At 41.4% G+C, this 26386-nt stretch overlaps 1 protein-coding gene across 1 annotated transcript; it reads right to left on the bottom strand.

Moving 5' to 3' along the window:
• Positions 1-2951: 2951 nt before the first annotated feature.
• alx4b (ALX homeobox 4b) lies at positions 2952-25927 on the bottom strand. Its single transcript, XM_085282536.1, has 4 exons — positions 25257-25927; positions 15059-15372; positions 6805-6933; positions 2952-6479 (listed from the first exon to the last, which is right to left on the bottom strand). Exons 1-4 carry the CDS (start codon positions 25597-25599, stop codon positions 6159-6161), a joined length of 1107 nt encoding a protein of 368 aa, XP_085138662.1. The 5' UTR covers positions 25600-25927; the 3' UTR covers positions 2952-6158.
• Between the last annotated feature and the right edge of the window lie 459 nt (positions 25928-26386).

Here is a 26386-nt window from a genome sequence, read left to right as displayed (position 1 = left end):
AAATGTGTGCAGAAATTTGATTTACAGTGCAAGCAGCAGCTTTCTTTTCAAACCAAGGGATCATTTAACACTGCAAGTGCCAGCTCTAAAATATGACCTATAAGAAATCTTTGCTGAAAGCTGATATAAGCACTCATTTACAGCCTTAGCCTGGCTAACGATGGCCCTTAATGAGCAGCTCAGGCATCTACTTGTTTATTAGGGCAGACTGACTGACAGGTCAACTGATGGAAAAATAAAGTACTGAATGAGGAATTGGATCTGTCCCCTCTTTGCCACATCAGCGGGGCCCTAATGTAGTGGGGTGAACTTTGAAGTGCCCTAATGGTCTTCATGGTCCTTTAACCATGCAGGCTTCTATTAGGGGTGTCAGTGGAGCCTGGCTGGAGCAGCGTGACCTATTAGGTTTAACGAGTGCTGCTAAGGGCACAGTAGGCTGCTCTTCTTCCTCTCTGTAAGTGTTTATTTATCTCGTCTAGCTGTGTTTTGGACTGAAGCAAAGTGCAAAGGCAGCGGCAATGTCTCTTACGCTCACAGTCCATTTTATTCTGTGGGTCTTTCTCTTTTTAATAGGGCTGTGTGATTAATGGTCAGTTAACAAGGATGAATTATGTTGTATTTTCCATATTCTTGCAGTGGAAAAACACTGAAATTGTTCTGATCTACAGACTTACTTTGTTTAAAAAGTATTAAAACATCAGAATCACACAACTACCAAGTTAATTGGAGAAAGTTTGTGATTGGCTTTAAGATTTACTTTAGAGCTGGGTGTCAAAGACAAGATAAGAAGGTAAAAAGGTACTGAAAAGCATGGTAACACTAGAGTTTGCTGTCCTTTTGTGTAGTGCTATTGTAAGAACACTATGAGGCTTCCTAATGCTGTTTGTAGTTTGATCAGGTTGTCTTCTAATCTTAGGGTCCATCCCAGGCATTTCCAACTTGACCAAGTGACTTTGGAAAACACCAGATGGGAGGCCAGAGGCTTGGATGGCAGCTCTGCCACCAATAGTGTGTGAGTGAATGGGTGAATGAGAAGCACATTGTAAAGCACTTTGTAGAACTGCTAAGGTTAAGAGGTGCCTCATAAGTGCAGACCATTTAGAATTTTAAAGAGCACTTTCTAGTCTAAGTAAACTTTACTTATTACGTTGTTCTGAAAAATCTGTATGCTTTGTCTGAAATGTGCAAGCCTGCAATGAAGCCGTTTTTCTCGTATTCACGATTGCCAGTTCCTCTGCTAGACATGGAAGCTTTATTGGGTGACAGCAGGCGTCTCATGAGTTCTGCCATTGTAACGTGATCGAAGTGCTCCAGTAAACTGTTGCGGCGCAGTGGAAAAGTTAGCATTTGTTTCTGGGAGCAAACAGAAATGGATGTGCCTCAGTGCAATGTTTTTTTCTTCTTTTTTTCCAGGCCAAAGACCAAAGCAGTGGCATGATGTGAATTGCCACAGGTTTTCTATAATTGTTTTTATTCTTTTTTTCCTGGCCATGCTTTCTCTTCCTCTTACATGAGAGTTGTTCTAAGTGGTTGCTCCTTCTCTGAAGGATTTTCAGAACAAAGGGTAATAACGGGGGGATTGATTACACACAGAGATTTTGCAGTGTAGGAAAGATATTTTGGAGCATTTATAAGAAAAGATTTCCTGAACACTGTCTTGTCTCATGACTTGTAAAGCAAAAACAAAGAACATCTGTGTGAAAAGAGGTTCTATATTTTCTTACATCTCAGTTTATTCTAGCTCTGGCTACAGCTAGATTGACCACCTGTAGGTATTTAAAGCACATTCAAACTATTAGGCTTAACTTTCAGTCTAATGGCTTAGGCAGAGCATCCCATCTGGACGCTGTTGATGCGAGAAAAAGGATGGAATCGGATATCAACCCCAAGAACACAGAAAGACAGAAAGACACACATCCACACTCGCACACACACATCACTAAAAATGTTAATTATTTCATTTTTAGAGGCACCTATTGTATTTTTCTATTTATGTTAATAAATGCGTGTAATTTTATGTTCAGTTCAGTTACATTTTTTTCTTGTATCACCATAAGAGCTATTTATGTTGCAAGATAAAGAAACGACCCTACAATTTTAGTGAGAGATCCACAACAATTACATGATCCCATGTGAACAACAATTTACTAATAGCGGGGAGGAAGAACTCCCTTTTAACAGGAAGAGACCTCCGGCAGAACCCTGCTCAGGGAGGAGCAGCTATGTGTCGTGACTGGTTTGGGAATGAGGAGAAAGAGAAGAGATACAGAAGACAGAATGTTTATGCATTCAAATGGAAATATGTTGATGTTTTTGAGATTTGAGGTAACTATTATGAGGTCTGATCGTTCAGAACTTTTTATGTAAGGAGACACATTTTAAACGGATTCTGAATTTAACAAGAAACCAACAAAGATGATTTCTCTCTGTATGGAAGAAATATGATCTACTCTTAACTAGCTGACCATAGATAAACAGTTAAACAATAGGTTCTACTGTCAGTGCTTTTTTTGCATATACTGTATGAAAAGTTCGTAGGTCACTGTTGTGATCATGCAGTACACTGCTGAGTGTTTTTAGAGTCTGAAAATTTTACTTTTCTCTTTATTGTGCTACTGCTGAAAACATAAAACATTGCACAACATTATTTCTTATTGTTTATTCAAGAAATGTTTTCAGCTGCTCCCAAATTCACAAGGGACAAAAACACCAAGTAGCTCCAAAAGTTATAACTATAGAGCCACTACTTTTGGTTTTTCAATGTGTCGGTTTAATAATTGTTTACAAGTCGCTGTCCATCTATCCGTTAAATACAATCCTACAGCCAGCATTCACTCACCCAAAGAAACAGCCCAAATAAACCAAACTCCTTCTCTTTCAGAAAATGATTGTGGTGGACATGAGTTAAATTTCTTAACCTTTCAAAGAAAGAAAAACAAAACTATTTGCACTCATTCTACCACTGGAGATCAATTTATTTCAAAATCATTTAGAAACCATCATTAACAAACACAGCGAGTTACTTCTGTACAAAAATACAGCACATGAGCAGCGCTAAATATGGACGGGCTTCGTTTTTTTTCTCTTTTTTTAGTTTTTCTTAGTTTCTCCTGGGACAAAACCAAAACCACGTAGTCTCTGGCTTTATTAAAGGAAGCGTCCCAGTGGAATAGGCAAAAATAATGATTAAAAAAAAACTCGGACAATCTAAGTGCAATAACTTATTGCACTGGCACAATCATACATGGAAATATTTGATTAATATACAAAAAAAACGCTTAAAGCCATAAACAAAATGTGAACAAGTTTTCAGCCTTTCTTCCATGGCTACTTTTCAAAATAACAAAGAACATAATTTTACATTTCTCGGCAATATTAAGGTAATACTTCATTGGCTTATCTCTTGTGGTCCATTATTTGACAAATAAGCAAAACAAATGTACAAGCAAATGAACAATATTATTTATATTGTTCATATTCACACAATATGACATTACAACCATGGATTTCAATTGCTTTATTTCAGTAGTATCAACACGGACGGAGCTGCAGAGGAGTGGAGCACTGAGGGAGTACCGGCAACGCAAGGTCAACTTGACAAAGTAAGGATTGAGCCACACATTTCTAATCTTAGAGGTCCTTGTCTTTTACTTTGCTGAGGTTTGAGTACCCTCTGCAGGGAATATATAAAGAGAATACAGACATCATCATCTGGTCCTCCTTAAATGGTCTTTCCTTGCACACACAAAGGTAAACGTTAACATTTTTGATGTTCTGAACGGAAAACATGGTTGTACATGCTAGTGCATGTGAGTCCCTCTCTTTGGGACGTCTTCATAAAGAGACCAGAATGACACTAAAAATGAAAAGACAATGTAGAGGCTGAGCAATCAGCATTTTTCCCAAGAAGCAAATAAGTATTTTATCCATCTTTTTCTGTGCAGTCACATCATTTCAGATTATCTGAATCCTGTTGTTTTGCTCTCTTTTGCTTGTGCTTGTTTCCATCGCACTGTACACACAGTGAGACAGAGAGCAGAGGAGTAGTAAATGGACAGTTCTTATGTAGCACGTTTGCTTGTATCAGTCCTAGGCTTGTATTAAGCCTAGCTCAAGACTAAAAGAAAACGTTGATAAGGATCCCCGCTGAAAAACGTTTTAGTCCAGGACTAGAATTATTCCAAGTCCAGGAAACTAAACCTTGAAGATTAAGACCAGTAAGCAACCACTAAGAGGACAGAGCCATGCAAGGTGTGGGCCTGTCACTGAGATTAAACTGGGTTTGCTGTCTTGCCCAGAGAGGAGAATCAAACTGCTAACCCTCCACTTCATTGTCAAATTATTCTACCACCTCAGCCGCAGCAGAACGGAAAAGGAGAACGGCAACACAAACTTTCATCACCACGGTGGGCTCATGATCAGCTGACTTAAAGGACATGGCTACCATGCAATAAGTTTCACAATGCAGACGTCAGCCAATTATCATGACTGGATTTTGGTGTTTTTGGCTGTCATGTAAAATACCTTCCTAACTGTAACTGAAATATGAAATGAGGGAGGTGAGCAGTGGCCAGCGGGCCCTTTTGTTTTGGTTTGAGATGCTGACGCAACATTTAGTGGTTGAATAGACAAGTATCACCATTAAAAGAGGGTTTTTTATATTGCTGAAATCTCAGATGTGACTGCAGCAGTGGGTCACAGTAACTCAACCACTATAATCATATACACTTGATCAATGAAGTCATTTGTCAAGCAAAAGCACCAAACAAACTGTTGAATTGATGTTTAACTTTATCTTATGTTACCATAAACTGAATATCTTTGGGTTTTGGGCAGCGAGACATTTTAAGACGTCACACTGGGTTTCTTGCCATCATCCACGCAGGAGGAAAGAAAACCGATATGTAGCCCAGCATGCGTCATAGAGAGATCAGCCAAAAAGCTAATGAAGCCTGTCTCTAGCCTCGGCCTGGAGCCCAGCTCTGGTGACAAGCTTATTCCGGCGGGGTAACACACACACAGATACCCCTACAATCACTGGACATGCTCACCACATTCCTGTAGTCCAGCTCTAATGTCATCACATTGACCAAACATTACTGAATGCTCTTCGGGACGATTAGGCCCACTGATTTGGCCTGCAGTCTCTGGCATGTATAAGATTCTGTTACCAAGCTATGAATCGAACCTTCATCCCTGCTGAACCCGCGTCTAGTGATGACGCGATCACTTCTGTGTGTGTGCCGTATGTCCTCACCATGTAGACTGTGATGTACTGCAGCTTTCACAGGGCAGAAAGGCTCATTTTGATGCTAATTAACTGTGTCTATTCCTGCTGGTTGCTGATTAGAGCTGGCGTGGTAAGCTGGTGTTGAAGGTTGCTGCTGTGCATTCCTGTGCCAATGGAGACACCATTTCCTGTAACCTGAAGCCTGAGCCTATTAGTTGAACCTGTGGAGGGAACCCTGGGAGGGAAATGACAACTTCATTTGAAATTGCTGCCAATCCAAGCCCTGCCCTCCACCCAGACTCAATTGGCAGGCCATGTCTGCTCTCGCTCAGTTAGACTCTGTTCACTTACTCTGCCCTTCTCTGCAGGGAAATAAACTCCCAACAACATACTAGTGAAATGTACAGAAATGAACTGGTTTATGCAGTGGAACAGAATGGTGTGTGGTGGGATGGTCGGTATAAAAGATAGGATGAAGAAGGCAAATGATGTGAATCAAGATCTGCTCTTTAAATGACGATACCGTACTTGGCATTATAGGCTATAAGGCTATGAGGACATTAATAAAACCAGGTTTGGGTTTGCTGAATTTTACTGAAAACAGCGTCATGTTAAACGGTTTATTGGGGTGTAAACACCATAGTTGCATGAGACCTGAGAGATCAAGGAATCAAGAATGAACATCTAGGTGATATTCTCATCTAAGTCACACCTCTGCTTGTCTCTCACTTTCAGCATCTGCTGATTATCATAGACACAGTTGTCTTGGTTGCATCGGCAGCTGCGGTGGCCTCTGTTATCTCCACAGTCTCTCCCTGTTCATTTGACCTGTGTTATCATTAGTGCTCGCCTCCTCCCCCATAGTGCTTGCTGACGGCTGCTCCGGGGCAGGGGCCTTATGGGGGCAGGTTGGGATCGGGCTGGAACATCATGTAGCCCAGGAGATGGCTGCACTGTGTTCCTTGGCCTTCATACGCAGCGCAGCTATGCTGGAGGACTTTCGATCTGGATCAACATTGAGATCATAGCCATTGATTCCCCCACCGATCCCAGCGCCCCCAAACAGACTGCCCATATGAGTCTGTCCCATGTGGCTGCTTCCTGGACTTGGTACACCCAGGAAGTCAGAGACGCCTCCAGGACCGTGAGGGTGAGGGGGCATGCAGGAGGGCATAGAGTCACAAGGCACGACACAACCGGGCACCGGAGATGCCCCGCTGCTGCTCCCTATCCATGAAGGGTTCTGGATCTGGAGAAGAAAAGGAGGAGATATTTTCATAATAACTGTTGTTTCAAATGAACACATGAAAAATATTAGTCCCGCCATAGTAATCAGAATCAGAATCAGAATACTTTATTCATCCCGAGGGAATAGTCACCTGCACAGAATTATTTTTGATTTGATTTGATTTTTTTGCCACATCAGCTGCTGTTAATAGTAGAAGCCCTCAAATTTAACACTTAGACCGAAGAAACGTTAAGAGAGAGCAAATTTCACACTTCCTAACTGCAATTCTGATATCTGCCATCAGGTGTATCTGTAATGTGCACACCACTGAGGACTGAACATTTACCTGTGCATAGTTCTCAGGTCGAGTGAGCAACGGCAGCTCGTAAGCTGTGGAGAAGTGCGTGCGGACCTGTTGCATCTGGCCAAAACGCTCTCTCTTCCTCCACTTGGCTCTGCGGTTCTGGAACCACACCTGCGAAGAAAACAGACTATCAGGAAAATACCTCTAACCAAATAGAGACCAAACACTATCAAACAGAAATGTGAATATCCTTCTTAAACGAGGCCATTAAAGCTCCTAAAAAGTACACAGAGTGCTTTAGTTTTTCCCACAGAAAACTGGGCCATCTTCTTGCTAAGAAAGACAAAGTAAAAGACCACATAAAATGAGGACAGTGAAGCAAATAAATTCTCCCGCACATGAAAGTCCGAGACCCGATTTTAAGACTTGACGTGTCTTTAAAGTGCCGTCCACACTGAGCTATTGATGTGAAAATGGTGAGTCTCCCCTGGTGCTGCATGTTTCAGCTCCTCCCTTTGATACACAGACGTCTGCCTCCCTTCAGGCTGCCCGCGTCGACAGATCCACATCTGGGCCTGTAGCCGTGCATAAATCACTCTGAGAAAGGTGTGCTCTCTCCCACATGTCAGCACAGTGGGATCCAGTGGGGAATCCTCTGTATAATCCATGGAACAAATGTTGAACTTTTGACCAGGACATATATATATATATATCACCTCCTACATCGTTCCCTCGCTCACCTGGAGACCGCTGGAAGCACTGTGAGAATCATGTTCTTTGATTTCTCCAGTGCCTTCAACACTATTCTTCCCTCGGTTCTAAAGGACAAGCTGGTGAACTCTGGAGTGGACCATCACCTCACTACCTGGATCCTGGACTACCTCACCGACCGACCACAGTATGTGAGGACTCAGGGCTGTGTGTCGGACAGGGTCGTCTGCAGTACGGGGGCCCCACAGGGAACGGTTCTGGCTCCGTTCCTCTTCACCATCTACACTGCAGACTTCTCCCACAATTCCACCCAGTGCTTCCTGCAGAAGTTCTCTGATGACTCTGCAATAGTCGGCCTCATCACTGATGGGGACGACAAGGAGTACAGAGGTCTGACCCAAGACTTTGTGGACTGGTGCCAGCTGAACTACCTCCAGATCAACGCCAGTAAAACCAAGGAACTGGTGGTAGACTTCCGCAGGCACAAGCATTCTCCACTGCAACCACTGAACATCCAAGGTATGGACATTGAGGCTGTGGACAGCTACAGGTACCTTGGTGTTCATCTGAACAATAGACTGGACTGGACTCATAACTCAGACGCCCTCTACAGGAAAGGGCAGAGCAGGCTGTACCTGCTGCGGAGACTCAGGTCGTTTGGAGTGGAGGGCCCACTCCTGAAGACCTTCTATGACTCTGTTGTGGCTTCTGCTATCTTTTATGGCGTGGTCTGCTGGGGCGGCAGCATCTCTGCTGGGGACAGGAAGAGACTGAACAGGGTGATCCGAAGGGCCAGCTCTGTTCTAGGATGCCCTCTGGACCCAGTGGAGGTGGTGAGTGACAGGAGAACGGCGGCTAAGCTGTCATCCCTGATGGACAACATCTCCCACCCCATGCAGCAGACTGTGACAGCACTGAGCAGCTCCTTCAGTGGGAGACTGCGGCACCCACGGTGTGGGACGGAGAGATTTCGCAGGTCTTTCCTCCCCACTGCTGTCAGACTCCATAATAAAGACTTTAACTGATCAAGCACACACATCCATACATATGCAATAATACTAAGTGCAATAATCCTTTCTGTCATCGTTGTATTTTTACTCAGTTGTATATGGTATTTGTATTCTATTTTTATCTTATTGTATATTTATTTTATTTTATTCTACTGTATATAGTATTTTATTTTATTCTATTCTGTACAGTTGTGTACTGTATTTATTCTTATTGTATTCTAATTTTTGCCTCATAACTTTTGCACTGTCCACTTCCTGCTGTGACAAAACAAATTTCCCACGTGTGGGACTAATAAAGGTTATCTTATCTTATCTTATCTTATCTTATCTTATATACTGTATATATGAGCATAGAGTATATGTATGTGTGTATATTCATCATTAGCTTTACTGAGCATTGTTTGTAGCACATGAAATGACTACTGCTCTTCAGATTTGTAGACTTGCTACTTCTCAGAGGGTTGAGCTTTCGGGAACCTACTGACAGACCAAGTGCAGGCTGCTTAGTCCACTTCTCCATGACTGCAAAGTAGAAGATGGCTATGAAAGCTGAAGCCTAAAAGAACTCCCCAAGAACATTTCCCCCCTAAAATCTTAGTGTTAATTGATGTGATGCCTAATACACTGTAGAAATTCATGATGTTCTACATACTGGAAGACAAATCTCATCACTTTTGCTCTTCCAAAGGTTTCTTCCTTATCTAGGGTTATACGATATTGATGAGTGTGGATAAAAATAAGGAAAAATAGATACTAGATATTGATTACACACATACAACTACCTGGTAAAATAATTAATGTTTTAATAAATGAAGAATTCATTTGTTCTAATAACAAACAATGAAAATAATATTCAGTTGCAAACTTAGTACTATTCTGTTTTATGTAGCCCAGTTGTGTGTCCTATTGTTTTGGGAACTAAAATGAAAAGAAGATGATTAGCAAATAAAACAGTACTTTGCAAAAGTACTGTTTTATTTGGCATAGGCATGAACACATTTATTCTTCAACACAACCTGAACTCTCTCAGGCAAACTTGCGTGTAGTTTCTTTAAGCGGTCTGTGGGAATAGTTCTTCAGGCTTCTTGAAGGACATTTAAAGGTCTTTTTTGGGTGTTAGCGGTCTTTTGTTCTATTCTCTGTGAAGATTTTGAGGTCTGGGCTCTGGGGAAGCCATTACATAAGCAGTAGTGTTCTACAGTGTATTTTTTTTCTATCCAGGTATACTTTTACTGCATTGTCAGTATGTTTGTGATCATTGTGATGTTGAAGCTGCTGCCAATGAGATGCTTTCCAGACGATATTGCATCAAAATCTCACTGGGTCCTTGACACCATGGGCTGAAATGCAGCTCCAAGCCATGACAGAGCCTCCATTGTATTGTACAGGAGGCTGCACTACCTCTCTCTTCACTTTCTCCGTACATATCGACAACCAGAAATATAAAATCTACCTTCATCACTCCAGAAGAGCTGTTGTCACTGATTTTCAGTCCAGTTCTTGTGTAATGTGGCATACCTCTGCCTTTTCTCCCTGTTTCTCTACCTTCAGAATGACTTCTTGACAGCCACCCCTCCACTCAGGCAATTTCTGATGTGGTTCCAGTAAAACAGTAGATGGACGGATCTCACATGTCCTGTGTCAGGTATTTGCTGGATTTCCCCCCCTATTTTTTAAGGACCTGACCTTTTGATAGACTTGCCACTTCTTCTGCCATGGTGTGTTATCTTTGGCATTTTTTGTAGATTCAATAAAATAAATATGAACAAATGATGCGCTTTTGTAACAGTTGGCTAGTAAAAAAGTGCCTAAAGATAAAATTTAAAAGTGATTCTTTACTAAGATGCGTTTTACATACAACACTGGTTCCCTTGAGTTCCCTTGAGTCCCCATATCCCTTGAGTTAGATGCTTTTTTTATATTTGAGTGATGCATAAGTCACTGTTAGCTGGGTTAACAAACAAGAAAAAACATTCATCTAAAAATGGTCAGTTAGAAAGATTGGACTGAAAATGAGAGAGAAAAAAGAGCCAATGTCCAAACAAAACCTTAGACCATTTTAAAAACTTCTGAGAAAGTCTGGCGCCTTGGAAGCAAAATATAAGGAAATAAAGGGTAGCCCAAGACTTTTATACAGTACTGTATGTTTCAAAATAGTCAACAGATACAGATTAAACCATACAGATTATCACAGCAACTGCATCTTTCGTTAAACTTTTTTTCTGTAGAATTTTCTCACATCTCCTTGCGAGAGAATAGAAAAAGCAGAGGGGGTTACTGGGAGTCTCCACATGTTTATCTGTATCTATTTGTTGGTTGTTTGAATCTTATCCTCCCTGGAGAGAAGGGGGAAACTTCTTCAAAGAGAAAAGAGAGGGCAGCCTCGGTTTGACACAAGGGTTAGGACTTGGATTGTTGGGCTGATTCCCAGCCCAATCAGCTTGTGGTTTTCACAGTCCCTGACATGCAATTTCCCTTCAGTCATCCCCTTCAAATCCCCACTCTTGTCTCTGGCCATTTCTCTCAGTCAACAATAAAGTTTGGTGGCAGAATTGAGCACTGTCGTACAAATGCATATTTGCAAAATGCTGATTTTCTTATAGTAAGGACTTGACTTTAAACATATGAGATAAGACCACCTATAAGCACCCTAACCTGCAAACTCATCGTCTCATTTTTTTAGATGCATTGACCTCCTAGCAAAGTCAAAGTGAATAACATATCCATATGTCTGTATTTTTGCAAGAAACTGACGTAAAGAAGTCTCGTCTGACTCCGACATTCTTTGGGTCAGCTGGTGAGATTAGAGAACAGCTCACCCTTACTGAGTGGTAAGCTGATATGTGAGGTTGTGACTGAACCCCAATGTCAAGGTGAGGGGTTGGAGCCCTTTGAATTATATCATATGTTTGGAAGTAGGTTTGTGGGTCTATTTTATACTCCTCCTGAGGATTTGGGATCTATTATTTTTTAAGATTTGTCATGCCTTTCCTTTGGTGGCTCTTTGGTTGCACAAGCTCATAATATCACAAGTTTCCAAATATAAGCCCCAACATGAAAACAGCAACATTAAGTTTCATTACAGCCTCAGTTCTACAAAGATATGTTACTAATGTGATTAATGTATTACCAGCTCAAGGACTCAATTTTCCTCCAGATATATGCAATTCTGGCAAAGTTTGAAAGATGGCGTATAAGTTTGTCCATTTACTAACTCGCCACAGGTAAACCACAAGGTCTTTATGATGTCCACGGTACCCTCATTTAGTTTTATAGTAAATGTAACAGTCTATTGATACAACAGTGATTGGTACAAGCCAGGTACATTGTAAACAGTTAATCACAATGTAAACTTACTTATATTCTAAAGCCATTTCAGACTCTTCAAGAATTTTTCAGGGCCCTGCACGAAAAATACGTGTTTCTTTCTCAGCAAACCTAAGTTTTTAATTTTAATTGTGATTTTGACAAATAGAGATGCCTCATTCAGTTTTCATACTGTGCTGGCACCACATGATATGTAGCTAGACTTCCTGGATTTTTATAATATTTAGATACATGCAGGACAAGAGCATCTGCTGGATCAACCATCAGAGTCGTACTGCCCTTCCCTCCGTCTTTGTAAACTAGCCTTAATTTTTGGTTACCTGTATTATGAAAATAGTCACATTTCATTTAAATATTTATAAAACTCTTTGAGGAAATGTTGTCAGAATAGCAACAGAGCCTGATGAATGACCTTCTTGATTCTGGTCTTAGATTGTTATCAAAAATATTTAAAAATCGCATATTTCAAAGCTCTGCTGTCAGTCACCCAGCGCCGTTATTGTACTCCCACTCCTGTGTTGAAGCTCAGGCTCTTCTGTCCCTCGCCACCCCGCCCCCAACTCCGACCCCTCTCTCCATGTCTCTCTCCTCCCTCCGTTTTAAGTCAGTGAGGGGAAGTGGGGATATTGGAAAGTGAGATGGGAGAATGTTCAAACTGGAGCTTGTTTTCATTTCATGTTTAATTTCCTGATGCCTAAGCCCTCGGCTTTCCGCAGCTAACCCCTCTGACCTTTGAGAGGCGTGCAGACAAGAGCAGTGGACCAGGCGTGCACACACATACACACAGAATCACACACATTTGCATACCATGTTATACTCACATTTCAAAGTTGCTCTCCAAAAAATGCAGTATTTTAACCTGGACCCTCTCAAGCACTTACTGGAAGCTTTTTCATAAACAGTTTCTGAGCACATATATTTCCCTTGCCTTGGTTTCTGAGTGTGTAATGTTTCACAGAGAGTTTGCTCTACGTAGCTTTTCCTTTGAACGGCAGTAGGAACAAGACCCCTGCCAAATAGTTTGGCAGAGAGATAATTCGGGGAACATTGTGGAGTCAGATGTGTCCCTTGCTGCTCCATCTCTCATAGTCCCTGACTTATAAATTCATGCAGTTCTTGAGAAACTGGTCACTGCTGTCTTTGTGCAAGCAGTTTTCCAATTAACATAAATTGTCTTAATTGTTTGTCATGATGAACACCAGTGGTTAATAATATATAAAACCCAAAATGATGCTATTTACCAACTACACACACTCACGACTCCTGTTTATTTTATTTTAGCAGACATCTGCAAGGAAGGTGGCTCAGTGGTCTTGGAGCTCAAATAGCTTGGCGGTGATACAGTAATTGCTAAAGACGCTGACAGCGAAATGCAGCTTACAGAGCCATTAAAGAGCTTTATTTATGCTCCAGAGCCAGCAGGCAGAGAGAAAGGAAGAGGGAGAAAGGGAGGGCAGAGTCCACAACTCCAAAAGCAGCTTTGAAGTCCAGCCGTCTCACCTCATCTCTGTCATCTAGGACCACTGCAATTGATAGACTGCCTCAGCAGTCAATCACGTACAGCCTCCTCCTCAATAAAAAGTAGGCCGTATGGTGAAGTTCAAGTCACGAGACTCTGAGCTAATTGCTTCTAAAGAAAGTAATGGCACCAGAAGTCACAGATTGTGTTATTGGAAAGCTGCAGCCTGATTTTATGAAGACATTCAACATCAAAACTGAGGATGAAACCGTAGGACCTTGACACTAGCAATTTGGCAGAAAACATCTGTATTCTGGATTTCAATTGCTGTTGTTTTGCAGATGAAAAGGATTCTCGATAGCTTTCCGAGCATCGAGTGCCCCTTGGTATTCAACAATTGGATATCCCTGGACTTTGTCTCAATGTACCTTCAGTTGAAATTGTGGGGTTTAGTCTTGATTGCGTGCATATTTAGGGTTTGATTTTAGAAGTATGGGTCAAACCTCACAGTGACTCAACAGAGTCTGCAGTGTGCCTGTCAGATGAAGACGTTAATTATATTCATCTGGGGCATAGATGGGTCTGTGTGAATGCAACATGAATGTACTTATTTTACTGTACCACCACAAGGACCAGGCCCGGTTCTCTGTCCCTGACTATGTCTCGGACTATGTGTGGAAATTGAAACTGGCATCTCAAAGTGTTTTTTATATCCATGCCAAAATAGCTTTGATGGTGTTCCATGTGTTTTCCCTCGTTGCCTCCAGAGCTGTGCAGCGAAGTAGTTTAAACATGGCGGTGTGGGGAGAAACCCTTGGCCTCTGACCCTTTCCAGAGTCTACACCGTGTAAGTGCTAAGAGCAGCGTATTCCCTAAGTCTCCTCCATCCCACTCTGATCTAAAACTGGCAGGCACAAAGACAGATGGAGAACAATAGGCTTTGCTGTCTAATGCTAGGAACAGTCTTTGTAACTCTCAGCCTTCCCTGTCAGTTCCCCCAATGATTATCAGCGTGCAAACAACTGTACTCATGGAAACTGTCTTAACAAGACAGAAGGACACCATCAGCTGCTTCAGCAAGTGCACGGAAATGACATATGTTTGTATTAAAGTCTCAAAGTTCTCCAGTGGACAGACAGTTGTTAATTTCCCACTCGCAATGCAACATTGTCTTTAACACGATCATGCTCATTCCTAAACCATATGTTTTATTACAGTGCTAATAGAATCAAAACACCTAATGTTTGTTTGTTTGTTTTTCCCTGAACCATGACTCTGAGTGGGGGGGTATGCATGTGACCCAGTCTGTCTGACATCTCTATGCTGGTGTTGTTCTTACATCATCATAATTATGTTTGTCCACAAGCGCAACTAACCAATCACACTGTTGTGATGTTGCTTTGGACTGTCGAGGAAAATGAAAAGAAATGATTTTGTTCATATAAAAGTCTCTTCTGGGACAAGCATTACAACTGTTTTTATTAATTAATGTATACAATATAATAACTATATTATCAAGTTGCTAGTGATAGTTTTGGTCAGCTGCAATCTTGATCCTGGATCAACATTTTTGTGATTGATATAGGAACAACAACAACACGGGGATATGTCATAAAGTAGATTAATTGTGTATTACAGTAATTTGTTTCGATGACATAAATAAAATCTGGTGATATTTTGATTAGATGACAGAGATTCATTTTCTCTTATAAATAAAGGACTTCTTAGCTTATGTCAATGCAGAAAGGTGCTTTTCAAGCGTAACCCTCTGTTTTGACTTCATCCTCACCTGTACACGGGCCTCTGTCAGGTCTGTCCTGAGTGCCAGCTGCTCACGGGCATATACATCAGGGTAGTGTGTCTTCTGGAAAACCTTCTCCAGCTCCTCCAGCTGGTAGCTGGTGAACGTAGTGCGATTGCGCCTCTTCTTGCCTTTGTTGCTCTCGGCCTCGCTTTTTTCCAGTGGGCTAGAAAGGTCCGACCCCGGGCGCTCGCTCTGCCCCTTCACTCCAGTGTCCTTTAGGTTCAGGTAGCTGCTTTCCATCCCAGGAGGGTCGACGCTCTGGGGCAACTCAGACTCTGTCAGGCTGCTGCTGTCCTTTCCTGTATTTTGGAGATAAGAAAAGTAAAGAAGAGGTCAAAACGTTTATTTTTAACAGTTTGTTCTTTTAAAGGGGCACCACACAAATTTTATACGTTCTTTTTTAGTTCAAAATGCTCTCAAGCACTAAATCGCTCAAGTACTCCTTCTGTGGCTTCCTGTTACTGCTCAAAACTTTAATGTGGAATTTAAAATGTGAAAATACAAGCGTTTGGGTGAAGCATTAAAAGATGAAGGTAATACTTTATAACTATACCCACAACTAAAGGTGTAATTCCCCTGTAATTAAATGGAATCTCAGTGTATTTTTATTTAAACTACAGTGTCATTATATTTATATATATATACTTAAAGGTAGGTACCTTGCCTTTTAATTACAAGAGAAGGACAATTAAATAATACAAAATTATGAACCATGATGCTCACCATCATTAGGACTTTTAAATAACAATGTAGAAATATAAAGATATAAAAAGACAAGATTAAGTAACTCCATAATGCAACCCAAAAAGTGCAACGTTTTAACGATATTTACGTAGTTCTTAAAATTACTCACACACGACTTAAATTTACTGACAGTATAATTATTTCTTTTTTCCTGTAAAAACCTAACTTGTTACCCCCTTTCTTTCTAGAGTACCAACCTTTAAGTATTTGTATGTAAATATAATTGCCTTGTAAGTTTAAATGAAATGTGCTGAAATTCCATTTGATTAAATATCAATTACACCCTTGGTCGCTGTTCGTATTATAAGGTGTTAACAACTTAGAAAACATTCTCAAAATTGACTAAAGTGTGGCTTTACTGTGAAATCAGTTCATTTGTGTAATAATAAACAGACAGTTATCTTTCTGACCATCTCACAGATGAATAAAAACCGCCATGTGTTCTCAGTAATAGTCCCACGTTTACAGTTAGAACATTCATTAGAGCAACGTGTCTTTAAAATGTGGCTGAATGATCACATTCAAGCCACCAAGAGTGTCTGCTCATCGTCACATTACAGCATCCCCGCCAAATGACATTTACTTTAAGCACACATCATCTCTGTGATGTTTTATTTTAAGGTTCAAAGGCCTCGTCTGTGTGCAGCAGGAAAGAAAGTTTGAAAGATATGTCACGACGCATTGGTGTGACCTGCGACACAACCCTCGAGCCCTTCTCCCCTCACATCTCTCAATCACGCCACCTGAAATCCGAGCCACACAAAATCCTGTGCGTCTCGGGCCGTGTGTATGGCGGGCCTTGTGTATGGGGGCAACCACGCTTACCCCACGGCCTTCCCCCTGAGATGTAAACAACATTGTGTTTGTCACCTTCAATTTTCAGTGCATCCATTTTGTTACAGACCTTGCTCTGTTCCTGTCAGCACATGCTGGCTTTTTGTTTCCTTTTAAGAGATGAAGAAAGCTGTCCCTTCTCCTTCAATAAACAAACAGCCGTGTGAATAAATAAGCAGAAGGGCTCTGGTTGCAGGCCAGTGAGAACAGTGTGCTCGGTCAGCCTCTGTTTGCCTTTCCTGCAAATGGGCATGGAGAGTGCCCTGTCCTAACTGTATTGGTCTGAAACCAGCGCATAATGGTCTCCTCCATATAAACAGACTTGTGAGTGTTGTGCAACACCACCATTACTTTAATCCAACAGAATTTTTCTCAGAGTTAGGAAGTGCCAAATGATTGAAAGTTATGGGCTTGTATGCATGCATTTGCTTTTGTTACGTTGCATTTTTCTTCTGAGTAACGTCAGTAATCGCTGTGTGTCATTCTTAGAAAGTTACCTCACTGAAAGAGTTGACACCTTTTGACACACAGTGAGTCACAGAGTCTTGTTTTTTAGTGGTTAACAAGATGACTGAATAGTTTTAGGGTGATGAAGTTAGGCGGTGGTTGTCTGCAACAAGCATGTTTGTTTTCATGGATTAGTACGCTTTGGGCTTGTGTGTCCCACAATGAGATGTCAATAGTCATCCCCTCAGAACTGCTGCAGCCCTTCCCTGCTTTCTGGCTCAGACCTACATGGGCTGAAACACTAATGGAACAACACAGCGTTGCCCAACTGGAGTTCATGTCCTCATACAGCAGTGGCCTACCTGTCAGATCTTTTTACAGTCTCCATGCAGGCAGATATTCTGACATTACCAACCCCTGAGCTGGCCTCGTATCCTTGAGCTACGTACAGTCATTTTATTCTGCCTCTGGGCAGGAGCATGGCTCTAGTGTTAGTAAAGTAAGACAGGTCAACTCCAGGTTCCTGTCTGGCATTTGCATCTGTGAGAGAAAATCCAGTTATGCCCCTGAGCAAGGGGCACATATCCTGTGAGACTGCAGCTGCACACAGATGAGGAGATGGGAAAAGGGTAGGATGGAGTGTGGGAGGTACTCCAATTTGTCAGTGCAATTAAAAAAATGATTTAACATTTTGTTAAATACACATATTTCTTTTCTTATCCAGACATTGGATCCACTGATCAATGCCAATCCCATAACCGTAACTAAATGTGAGGCTACCGTGAGCAGCCTGCTAAAGGCATAAGGACTGGAAAGATGAGGTAAATTGCTTGCCTGTCACTAAAAAATTCCACCAGGAAGTAACATATATATAACATATAGTCATGTAAAAGAGGAAAACTAAGTACACCCCATGATTCAGTAGCTTGTAGAACCACCTTCACCTGCAATAACTTGAAATAATTGTGTTCTGTATGACTTTACCAAATGTCTCACATCATTGTGGAGGAATCTTGGCCCACTCTTCTTTATAAGGTTGCTTCATTTTACTGAGGTTTGCTGGCCTTGAGGTTTGTAGCAAGAACTTAAGGTCTCTTTGGTTTCTGGAGCATTTCAATTACGTTGAGGTCGGGCTTATACTGGGCCATTGTAACACCTTTATTCTTTTCTTTTTCACTCATTTTGCTTTAGATCTGCTGCTGTGCTTAGGATCATTGTCTGTTTGCATACCCCAGTTTTGCCCAACTTATAGCTTTTGGACAGATGGTCTCACATTTGACTCTAGAATACTTTTGTATACAAAGGAGTTCACTGGTCGACTCAGTGATCCTAGGTGCCCAGGTCCTGTAGCTGCCAAACAAGCCCAAATCATCAACCCCCCACCACCATGCTTGACAATTGGTATGAGGTGTTTGTGTGGATCTGCTGCATTTTCTTTTCACCAAACGTGGCACTGTGCATTATAGCCAGACATCTCCACTTTGGCCTCCTCTGCTTAAAGGTCACTAAGTTCTCGTGGTTTGTTTAGATACAACTGTGCAAACCTAAGCCGTACTGCCATTTTTTAAATTTTCCTTTTAGAGAGAAGAGTAACTTTCCAAACAAGCCATACTTATTCTGTCTTTTTCTAATTGTACTGCCTTGAACTTTAACATCTAACATGCTCAGTGAGGACTGTAGAGTTTGAAATGTCGCTCTTGTCTCTGACCTTGGAGTGGATTTTCTGGGACAGTAATGATAACATTGTGTTAACACACATCTGAATGCTCCAAACCAGCAAAGTGCTAAAACTTCTACTTTTAGAGAGGTGGTCACATTTGCTAATGATCAATTATTCAAATGCATTTGATTAGCAGTGCCTGGCTCCTACTTACCCTCTTAATTCCCATGGAAGCAGTAAGGGTGAACTTAATTTGTCACAGGACTGTGTCTGGTAAAAACTTTGTCATTTTCAGTTCTTTGTGCATAGATCCAAAAAACATGCCCTTTAACAGAAACATTGTAGGGTATGACAATCAAAGAATCCTGAATAGAAATATATAGGGGAATTTGCCAAAGATACTACCAAAGAGGGGCTTTGTCCTGCCCTTGCATCCAAAGAGCCATCCTGAGCTACGTGCTTTATATCAGCTGAACCCAGAAACATATATTTCAATCCAGTTTTATTGCACTGATGCACACACACATTTAACTTTCATGACCCTTTCAGTTGTGTGGTGGCATGCTGTGTCTCATATCCCATTTTCAGCACTCTGATGGGATAACTGAGTGACAGTGATTGTGTCAGCACTCAGGACTGGGTTGTAAATTCATCCATAATGTGGTAAAACTTTGCTCAAGCGTGGTGGAAGTATAACGTTAAAGGGGAACATTTTTTTGAGGCAAAGTCACTCATCTAAACAGATTTCATCAGATCTGAGTGGTGTGTTTTTATGCCCCTTACACTGTTTAAACTGTGGTTATGAGTCTCTCTCCATTCATTTAGGTTGGGATTTGATGTTGTTATACTGCAGTATATTGCACTGGAAATCCCATAAAGCAGTATTGACTATTTGCAATCATTTGCCTCAAGATTCCTTAACTTTGTTTGTTGTTCTTTCGTTGTTCTTTGGCGATTTTGCAGGAGAAATTGAGACTGTTGCGAGTCAGTTTTGATCACCTGGCTGTATTTTGCTCTTCCTGAAATCTATTTATAGATGTATTTTGGGCTTAACTAGTTACTAGTCTACAGTTACTTAACTGGCTACAGCATACATCCCTATAAGTGTTAATAACTGTCTCATCCATCAGATCCAAGAAGAGACTTAATCAGGGATTTTCCCACGCTGAACTCTCCCTTTAAGTCTCTGAGCTTAACCCAGTCTTTTACCACCATATTTTACACTGGAATCTGCAATAATCAACATCTTTTGTCTGTCTAGTATGCCAAACTCATCCCTTTTCTCTCTGTCACGCTAACCACACAGAATCCTTTCCCACAAGCATCTTTCAGTTTTCCCGCATGCTGAGCTGTCTCTTCTGCACGCTGCTCCGGAGAACACAGCCATCACACACTGCTTTCTTTTGGGAGCCAAGATTCCACTGCGCTGGCTCCGAATTTTTTTGGCATTCACAGGAATGTGTTTTTGACAGTTGTTCTAGTTTGAGCATTCAGCAACGTATATGTGAACGCACCATCTGCGCAATGTGCCAGTTTCTCTGTGACAAGCTGCAGACCTCTTCATTTAGCCGAGGTCAGATGTTTACTAGGGTCAGCAATTTAATCACTGCTGAAAACAGAGAGAAAACATCAAAGTGTAATTTAACTGGTTGTAAAGCAACAGGGCACCCTCTCGGTTTTTATGGAACGGGACAGGGAGGGTCAAGTGAAGCCAAATAAAAGAAACACTATAAATTAGTAACCTGGGGAAGGGTTAATGACCAAACACTAAATAGGGAAGGGAATGCTTTTAAACAAAGTGCTCTGAAATGTTCTCTCAAAGCATTCGGAGCTGACAGCAGCACTCCACCAAATAAAGTCAAATATTCCTTCAGGTTTGGTTGTCAACAGGTGACTATTAATTTACAGTTAATGTCGGCTCGCAGACATGCTTCGGCCCGGATTATTTTTTTTCTGCACCGCGCTCTAAGACCTGATGTTGACTGTTGTTTCCTCAGTGGAAGGGAGGCTCCCAGATGTTCCTGAGGAGAGATCGATGCCAGCGGCTCATGCAAGAATGCAGATTCCCTGGGAAACAGAAAAAGTCTTTCTGTTAAACCTCACTGCTGTCATATTACCTTGGGCTGGGTCGCTCACTGTCTCATATCAAAATGCGCAAAAAATAGTTGTGGGGTTAAGGTCGTTTGAGGGGAAACTAGTGGAAGAAGAACACAAGTGTCTTTCTTAAACGTGGAGAATCTTGAGAAAAACATTCACGTGTTTGAACTGTATATAAACTGCATATTAAGCATTAAGATAAATAACATTTGCCACTCTTGGCAAATGTTATTTATTGGCAATGTAATGTGGCAATGCTGCAACATTACAATTAGGTTGGTCATTACAAAATCCCTCTCTTCTAGTAGATCACAGTGGCAAGCAAATTCTTGCCATTCCCATGTCTCTTTTTGATCACACTACAGTCCTGCGCGGCCATATGTTCGCATTGTTCAACAACCCTGCAGAGGTTAGATTAGAGTCAGATTTAACTGATGAAAGTAGTAAAGGTGAAGCCACAGAGCCAGACTCAGCACAACAGGCCCCACAGTGTGTGCCAGCTGGCCCGAGTCAGTCGCTTTATTTTTGGTATGTGTGTTACCTTCGCCTGTAAGAGGGATGACTGAATGTTTAAGCATAAAAGCAGCAAAACACAGCAGAAAGAGTGAATGCAGGAACAGATACAAGCAGGAACTTGACATTGAGAAAAACAACACCCCACAGTACAAGATCTCGGGTTGCCAAAGCTATATGGATGTATATTTCTTTTCATGGCGGGCCAGTTGCTGCTCCTTTGCGTCCCGAGTCACACATTTATATGAGCCACTGCTTCCAAGCATTCACTCATTACGTATTCGAATTTATTCTGGTTCGCAGAAGCATGCTGGTACGATCACAGGTGTCACTCTGGCGCTCGCGTTTTTGCTAAAATCAACACAATGTGTTAGTCATCAGCACATGTGTATCCTGTGACATCACTTCCCCAAGCCTTTTAATGCGTACTTAGAATACTGTATTTTGACAGGACGCTTTTAAAGAGCTGCCAGGACTTTTTGAGCTTGTGTTTTGGTTTTCATATGCTGAGAAAATGCTTTACATATCACAGGATGCTCAATGTCCCACTGAGGAGGAGGAGGGGTTGTTTAAAAGTACAAAGATTGACAATTGTTGTACTTTCGGAGTGTATAATTTGCTTTGGTTATTTTGTGAAGAGGCGAAAAGGATATGTACTAGTATTACCACAATACTAGTGTCTCTCTGATTGCCACCTTTAAGCCTTACTTTCATTTTATAAATACTGAGTGAGAATACTCTAATGATTGCTTTATGTTCATGAAACAATATGATCTCCTCTCTGAAGCGAGCAGCCCCTATCAAAGGCAAAAAACTGAAATTAATTAAAATTAAACAGTGAGTTCAATAAAGTGCTGTGCACGTAAACAGTCGTTCCCACACATGTGCCGCTTTCCTGGAAACCCTCTCATTTCTCTCGAGTCTCTCAAATCATTACCCAATCTCCATGTCTGTTTCTGACTCCTTGCTTATTTGTACAAGGTATTGTTGAGACAGGGTTATGTAAACCAGTCCCACTTTGTCATCTTGGGGACTCTCTGTAGCTTCGGAGATCTGATGTTTGGGGAGTATGAATAATAACTATAGGATCCAGTAATGCACATCTGCCTTGCATTAATGCGGCCCTCTCCTGCGGCGCTGACCTGCATTCCTCAGCTCTCGATCAGCTCCAGGGATTTTTATTTCATTCATCGCCATGTGAGCAGGTAGTCGGCTCCATCCCTGTCTTCACTGCAGGACAGTCTACCTGATTAACGTAGGCTTAGAATGAACAGTCCCACCGATCGGAGCCACTACTGTGCACGGCTGCATGTTGATTCATGCTTGCTGAGTCAGGGTTGTTTTCTGCTTTTTCTACACACGTGGTTTATGAGACAACGTTGTATTATTAATAAACAAGATTTAAGAGTATATCCACACCACCTGAACCTGGATGTTATTTTTTAATAAAGTAAAAAAAAAAAAAAAAAGCTTGAAATATTTTGATTAATATTTAAATTGGATTTTAAAATATTTCTTAGATTTCTATAACTTTACAATTTTCTCAGATGAATTGTACTGAGCTGCACTGAAATCATGTGAATGTAAAGGTGTTTCAGGGGTTTTGGATCTCCTAAATCAAAGGTGTAAATTTAAAAGAAGAAATGTGGATATTATGGAGCAGTTATTAAATACATTCCACGATAATATAAAATTCCAGTTCTTTGCACTTTATGTATATTTAAAAAATGGCAGTTTTAATACATATCTAAAAGAGATGGCCTAGCTGGTTGCCTCTCTTTTGGGTGTTTTGATGTATGAAAACAATTTCATGTAAAATCTTCAGAATGACATAGAGATTTGCCATAAACAGCTTTAGAGCCGTAGCTGAAGTTACCACATTCAAAATTCCCTTTGGGGACAAGACAGTTTTGTCATCATGATGGAGATAAAGCATCAGTATTGAGCAATATATCTCCCATTGAGGACCACACATAACAGCACAACCCTGTTGACGCCTGAGGCTTTGGCAAGTCCCCAAAGTATCCTCCCCAGAGCCACGATGCCTTCATCTGGCTGCAACATTTTCAATATTAACATTGCACAGCTCTCCTCAAGGGAGGCAATGTTGCATTTAATGATGGTGTTTAAATGATTCTGTCAATGCACTTGCCAAGTCGATTTAGTTCAGTGCAGGGGTGCTGAAAATGTTGGAGGCAGAAAAGGTGACAGTTCAGACTAAAGTGAAGAGTGACACCATTTTTTTTTTCTCAGAACAAAAAAGAACACTTTGCACTTTGTGGCTGTGTGATGGTGGTTATACAAAAATGTATACTGCCGGTCTCCTCCTCGCAGATCACGCAGAGCAGAATTAGACCAAAGCACTTTTATTCATTATGTGTAATGAGCAGTTTTTAGATCTCAAATTTTGGAACTTTTCTGAACTTCAGTGAGAACTGCATTAGATGCATTTAGGATGGATTGCTGCAAAGGACTCGATTCACTTAGTTTTAGCTGTGATCCCAACAGATGTTTTCGTCTATATCACTGTGGTAAACATCTGGAATTGACGCCAACCGGTCTGCCTCAGTGTTCACCAAAATCTGGTTTTTGATGTAGAATATTATAGAGATATGACATAAAAATATTTAAGATTACTGTCTGTTACTTTTTTCACCCTATTGCCCTTTTGACATTTTGTTACTCGGAATAATTTGAATCGGATTCATCGGCTTAATAAAGTTGTCTGTTTTGATTTTAATAAAAGCAGAACCTTTTCTTTTGCCGACCTTAAGCGTGGCTCCAGAATTGTCGATTGTCGCAAAACTGTAAAGCTTTCATTATAAACGCTATTTAAATGCATTTGGTACGAAGTTGACTACACGGACAATTAAGGGACATAAACTAAGCATTGCTTTTGGCTTATAAACCTCCATCAAATGGATTAATTAATATTAACAAAGACACCTGAAAAAAGAAGAATTTGCCCTTTTGTGTTTACTCTCACAGAATAAGCAGGACTTGCTGGAAAGAAAATTATAGGCCCATTTCCTGCACATCCAAAAAATTCTCCAAAAATTAGGCCTTATGTTTCATAGGCTGTAAGGCTGAGGGTTCCGCGTAACGCAGACAGGTCTCAAAGTGCCCCAAATAATAATAATAACAGCAATATTCCACGAGTTGAGTTTATTTGTCAGCGATCAAGATAATTTATTGTTGATGATAACATGCTGCAGTTGTAGTTGAGTGAGAATAGTCACAGCGGTGCTGCGGGCTCGCCAGTCCAGCGATGCAGTGACAGACACAGGAAACAAAATTCTGCGTTAGTGCTTTTATTTTGTAGCGTCAGTGCGCAAAAAACGGACAAAAAGTCGATTTAAAGGCACAAAAATACCAAACTGCCTTTGGTCAAAGCGCCTCATTAAATCAAAATAAAACCCAGAGGTTTGATGCATTAATTATAAGTCACCTTGCAGATGTACAAGTACCTAAAATCCTTTAATCTCACTAGACTTGTAAAAAAAAAAAAAAATCAGCCTACTTCTAATATTTACTTTTTCTGCAATTATCCGGATTTAAGGGCTTTAATGTGAAGGTTATATTCCTGAGTCAGAACCAGTTATGCTCAAAGAAAATAGGTCTGTTTTTCAAAATGTGTTTTCTTTTCATACCTCGGCTTCTCCAGTCAGGCTGATGGGTTCAACAAACGAACTTATGGCACACTAATGCGCACACTTTCTCCTCCTCTCTGCTCTACTTTGACAGCTTATTTTCACACCGTGTGTTAGACAATACTATAAATTGCACTTATTGCTTGCAAATGTCCGGTCCTGCCTCGCATTTCCGTTAAATTTCTGGCCAACACATATATTCCCTGCAGAAATCGCACTTTGTCTTGTGCGCACTCACCATAGCAGGAGATGAGCGTCCCGTTGTGTGTGCTGTCCGGGTGCAGCTTGCTGCCTTCCGGGGGAGTTTTGCAGGTCGGTCGCTGCATGAAGAGCTGGTATTTGTTGAAGGTGCCCTCCTCAGCGCCATCCAGTGACTGGCAGTCCGGCTGGAAAGGACTCCTGGACTTCTCTCCGTAAGCCTGCCCTTTACCCGGAATGAACGTGGGACTGTATTTTGTTTCAGTGGTTGGGAAAGTCCTGAAAGGGTTCGCTTGGTGATCTCTACTTTGCGCAGTAGATGTACTATAATATGAATCCATCGATGTCATATCGCAGTATGAGACGCACGTATCTGCGTTCATACCTAAAAAGATATATTTTTAAAAAAATCCACACGGTTCTTGTTTCCCTCCCCTTCTACAGACAGCAGATATTCTCCCAAATTTCTCTCGCACTGACAGGCTCACACTGCCGCGCTCATGCACACACACTCTCACACTGGCGCATCTGGGACTGGTTAAAAAATGAATCAGATGTTTTCCAGAGACTGCAGACTGAACAAATGCTAAAAGCCCCCTGAAGGTTTGTCGGGGTAAAGAGAAATGCCTTCCTCAAGCTGATGCCGCCTCAGTAGCCTACAGTGGATCAGGCACACGCACACGCAGCACTCCGACCTTCAGGCTCGACGCACGTCTGAAGTAGGGCCCACACCGAGCTTCAACCTCCGCTATTATGCAGCCAGTAGAAATGGGAGGTCAAGCTCAGAAGGGGGACAGTTTTTTTTTGTAAACACGCGGGAGATACAACACATGACATTAATGCAATTAGGGGATGAATATGACCGCTTTGATTCCCGTTGTTGCATGGCGTAGGACCTTAACCTCCTACTTAGAGAAAAAAATATATATTTTTATTAACCTTTAAAGGACTCTTCCCTTCCTTTCCGGGGAAGCCAGATGCTTATTAAATGACATTTGTGGAAACATTTGTGTTCCAAATATGTGGGGGAAAAGAGAGAAAACAGCACAAGTGTAAATGGATCAAGCCGGAAATTCGAGCAGCAACAGCTCCTAAATTCAGTCGTCGTTAGACTTCAGTGTTGCATAAATGTTTTGTTTGTGTTTATGTTGTGGAGGCCCGCACGAAGCG

Source organism: Mchenga conophoros, linkage group LG7 (genome assembly GCF_057382185.1).
Source record: "Mchenga conophoros isolate Kocher_MC1m ecotype Shallow Benthic linkage group LG7, M_conophoros_male_GT1.1, whole genome shotgun sequence".
Classification (NCBI taxonomy): Eukaryota; Metazoa; Chordata; class Actinopteri; order Cichliformes; family Cichlidae; genus Mchenga; species Mchenga conophoros.
Note: the sequence above shows the minus strand (reverse complement) of the source record. Positions and strands in the feature narration are given on the sequence as shown.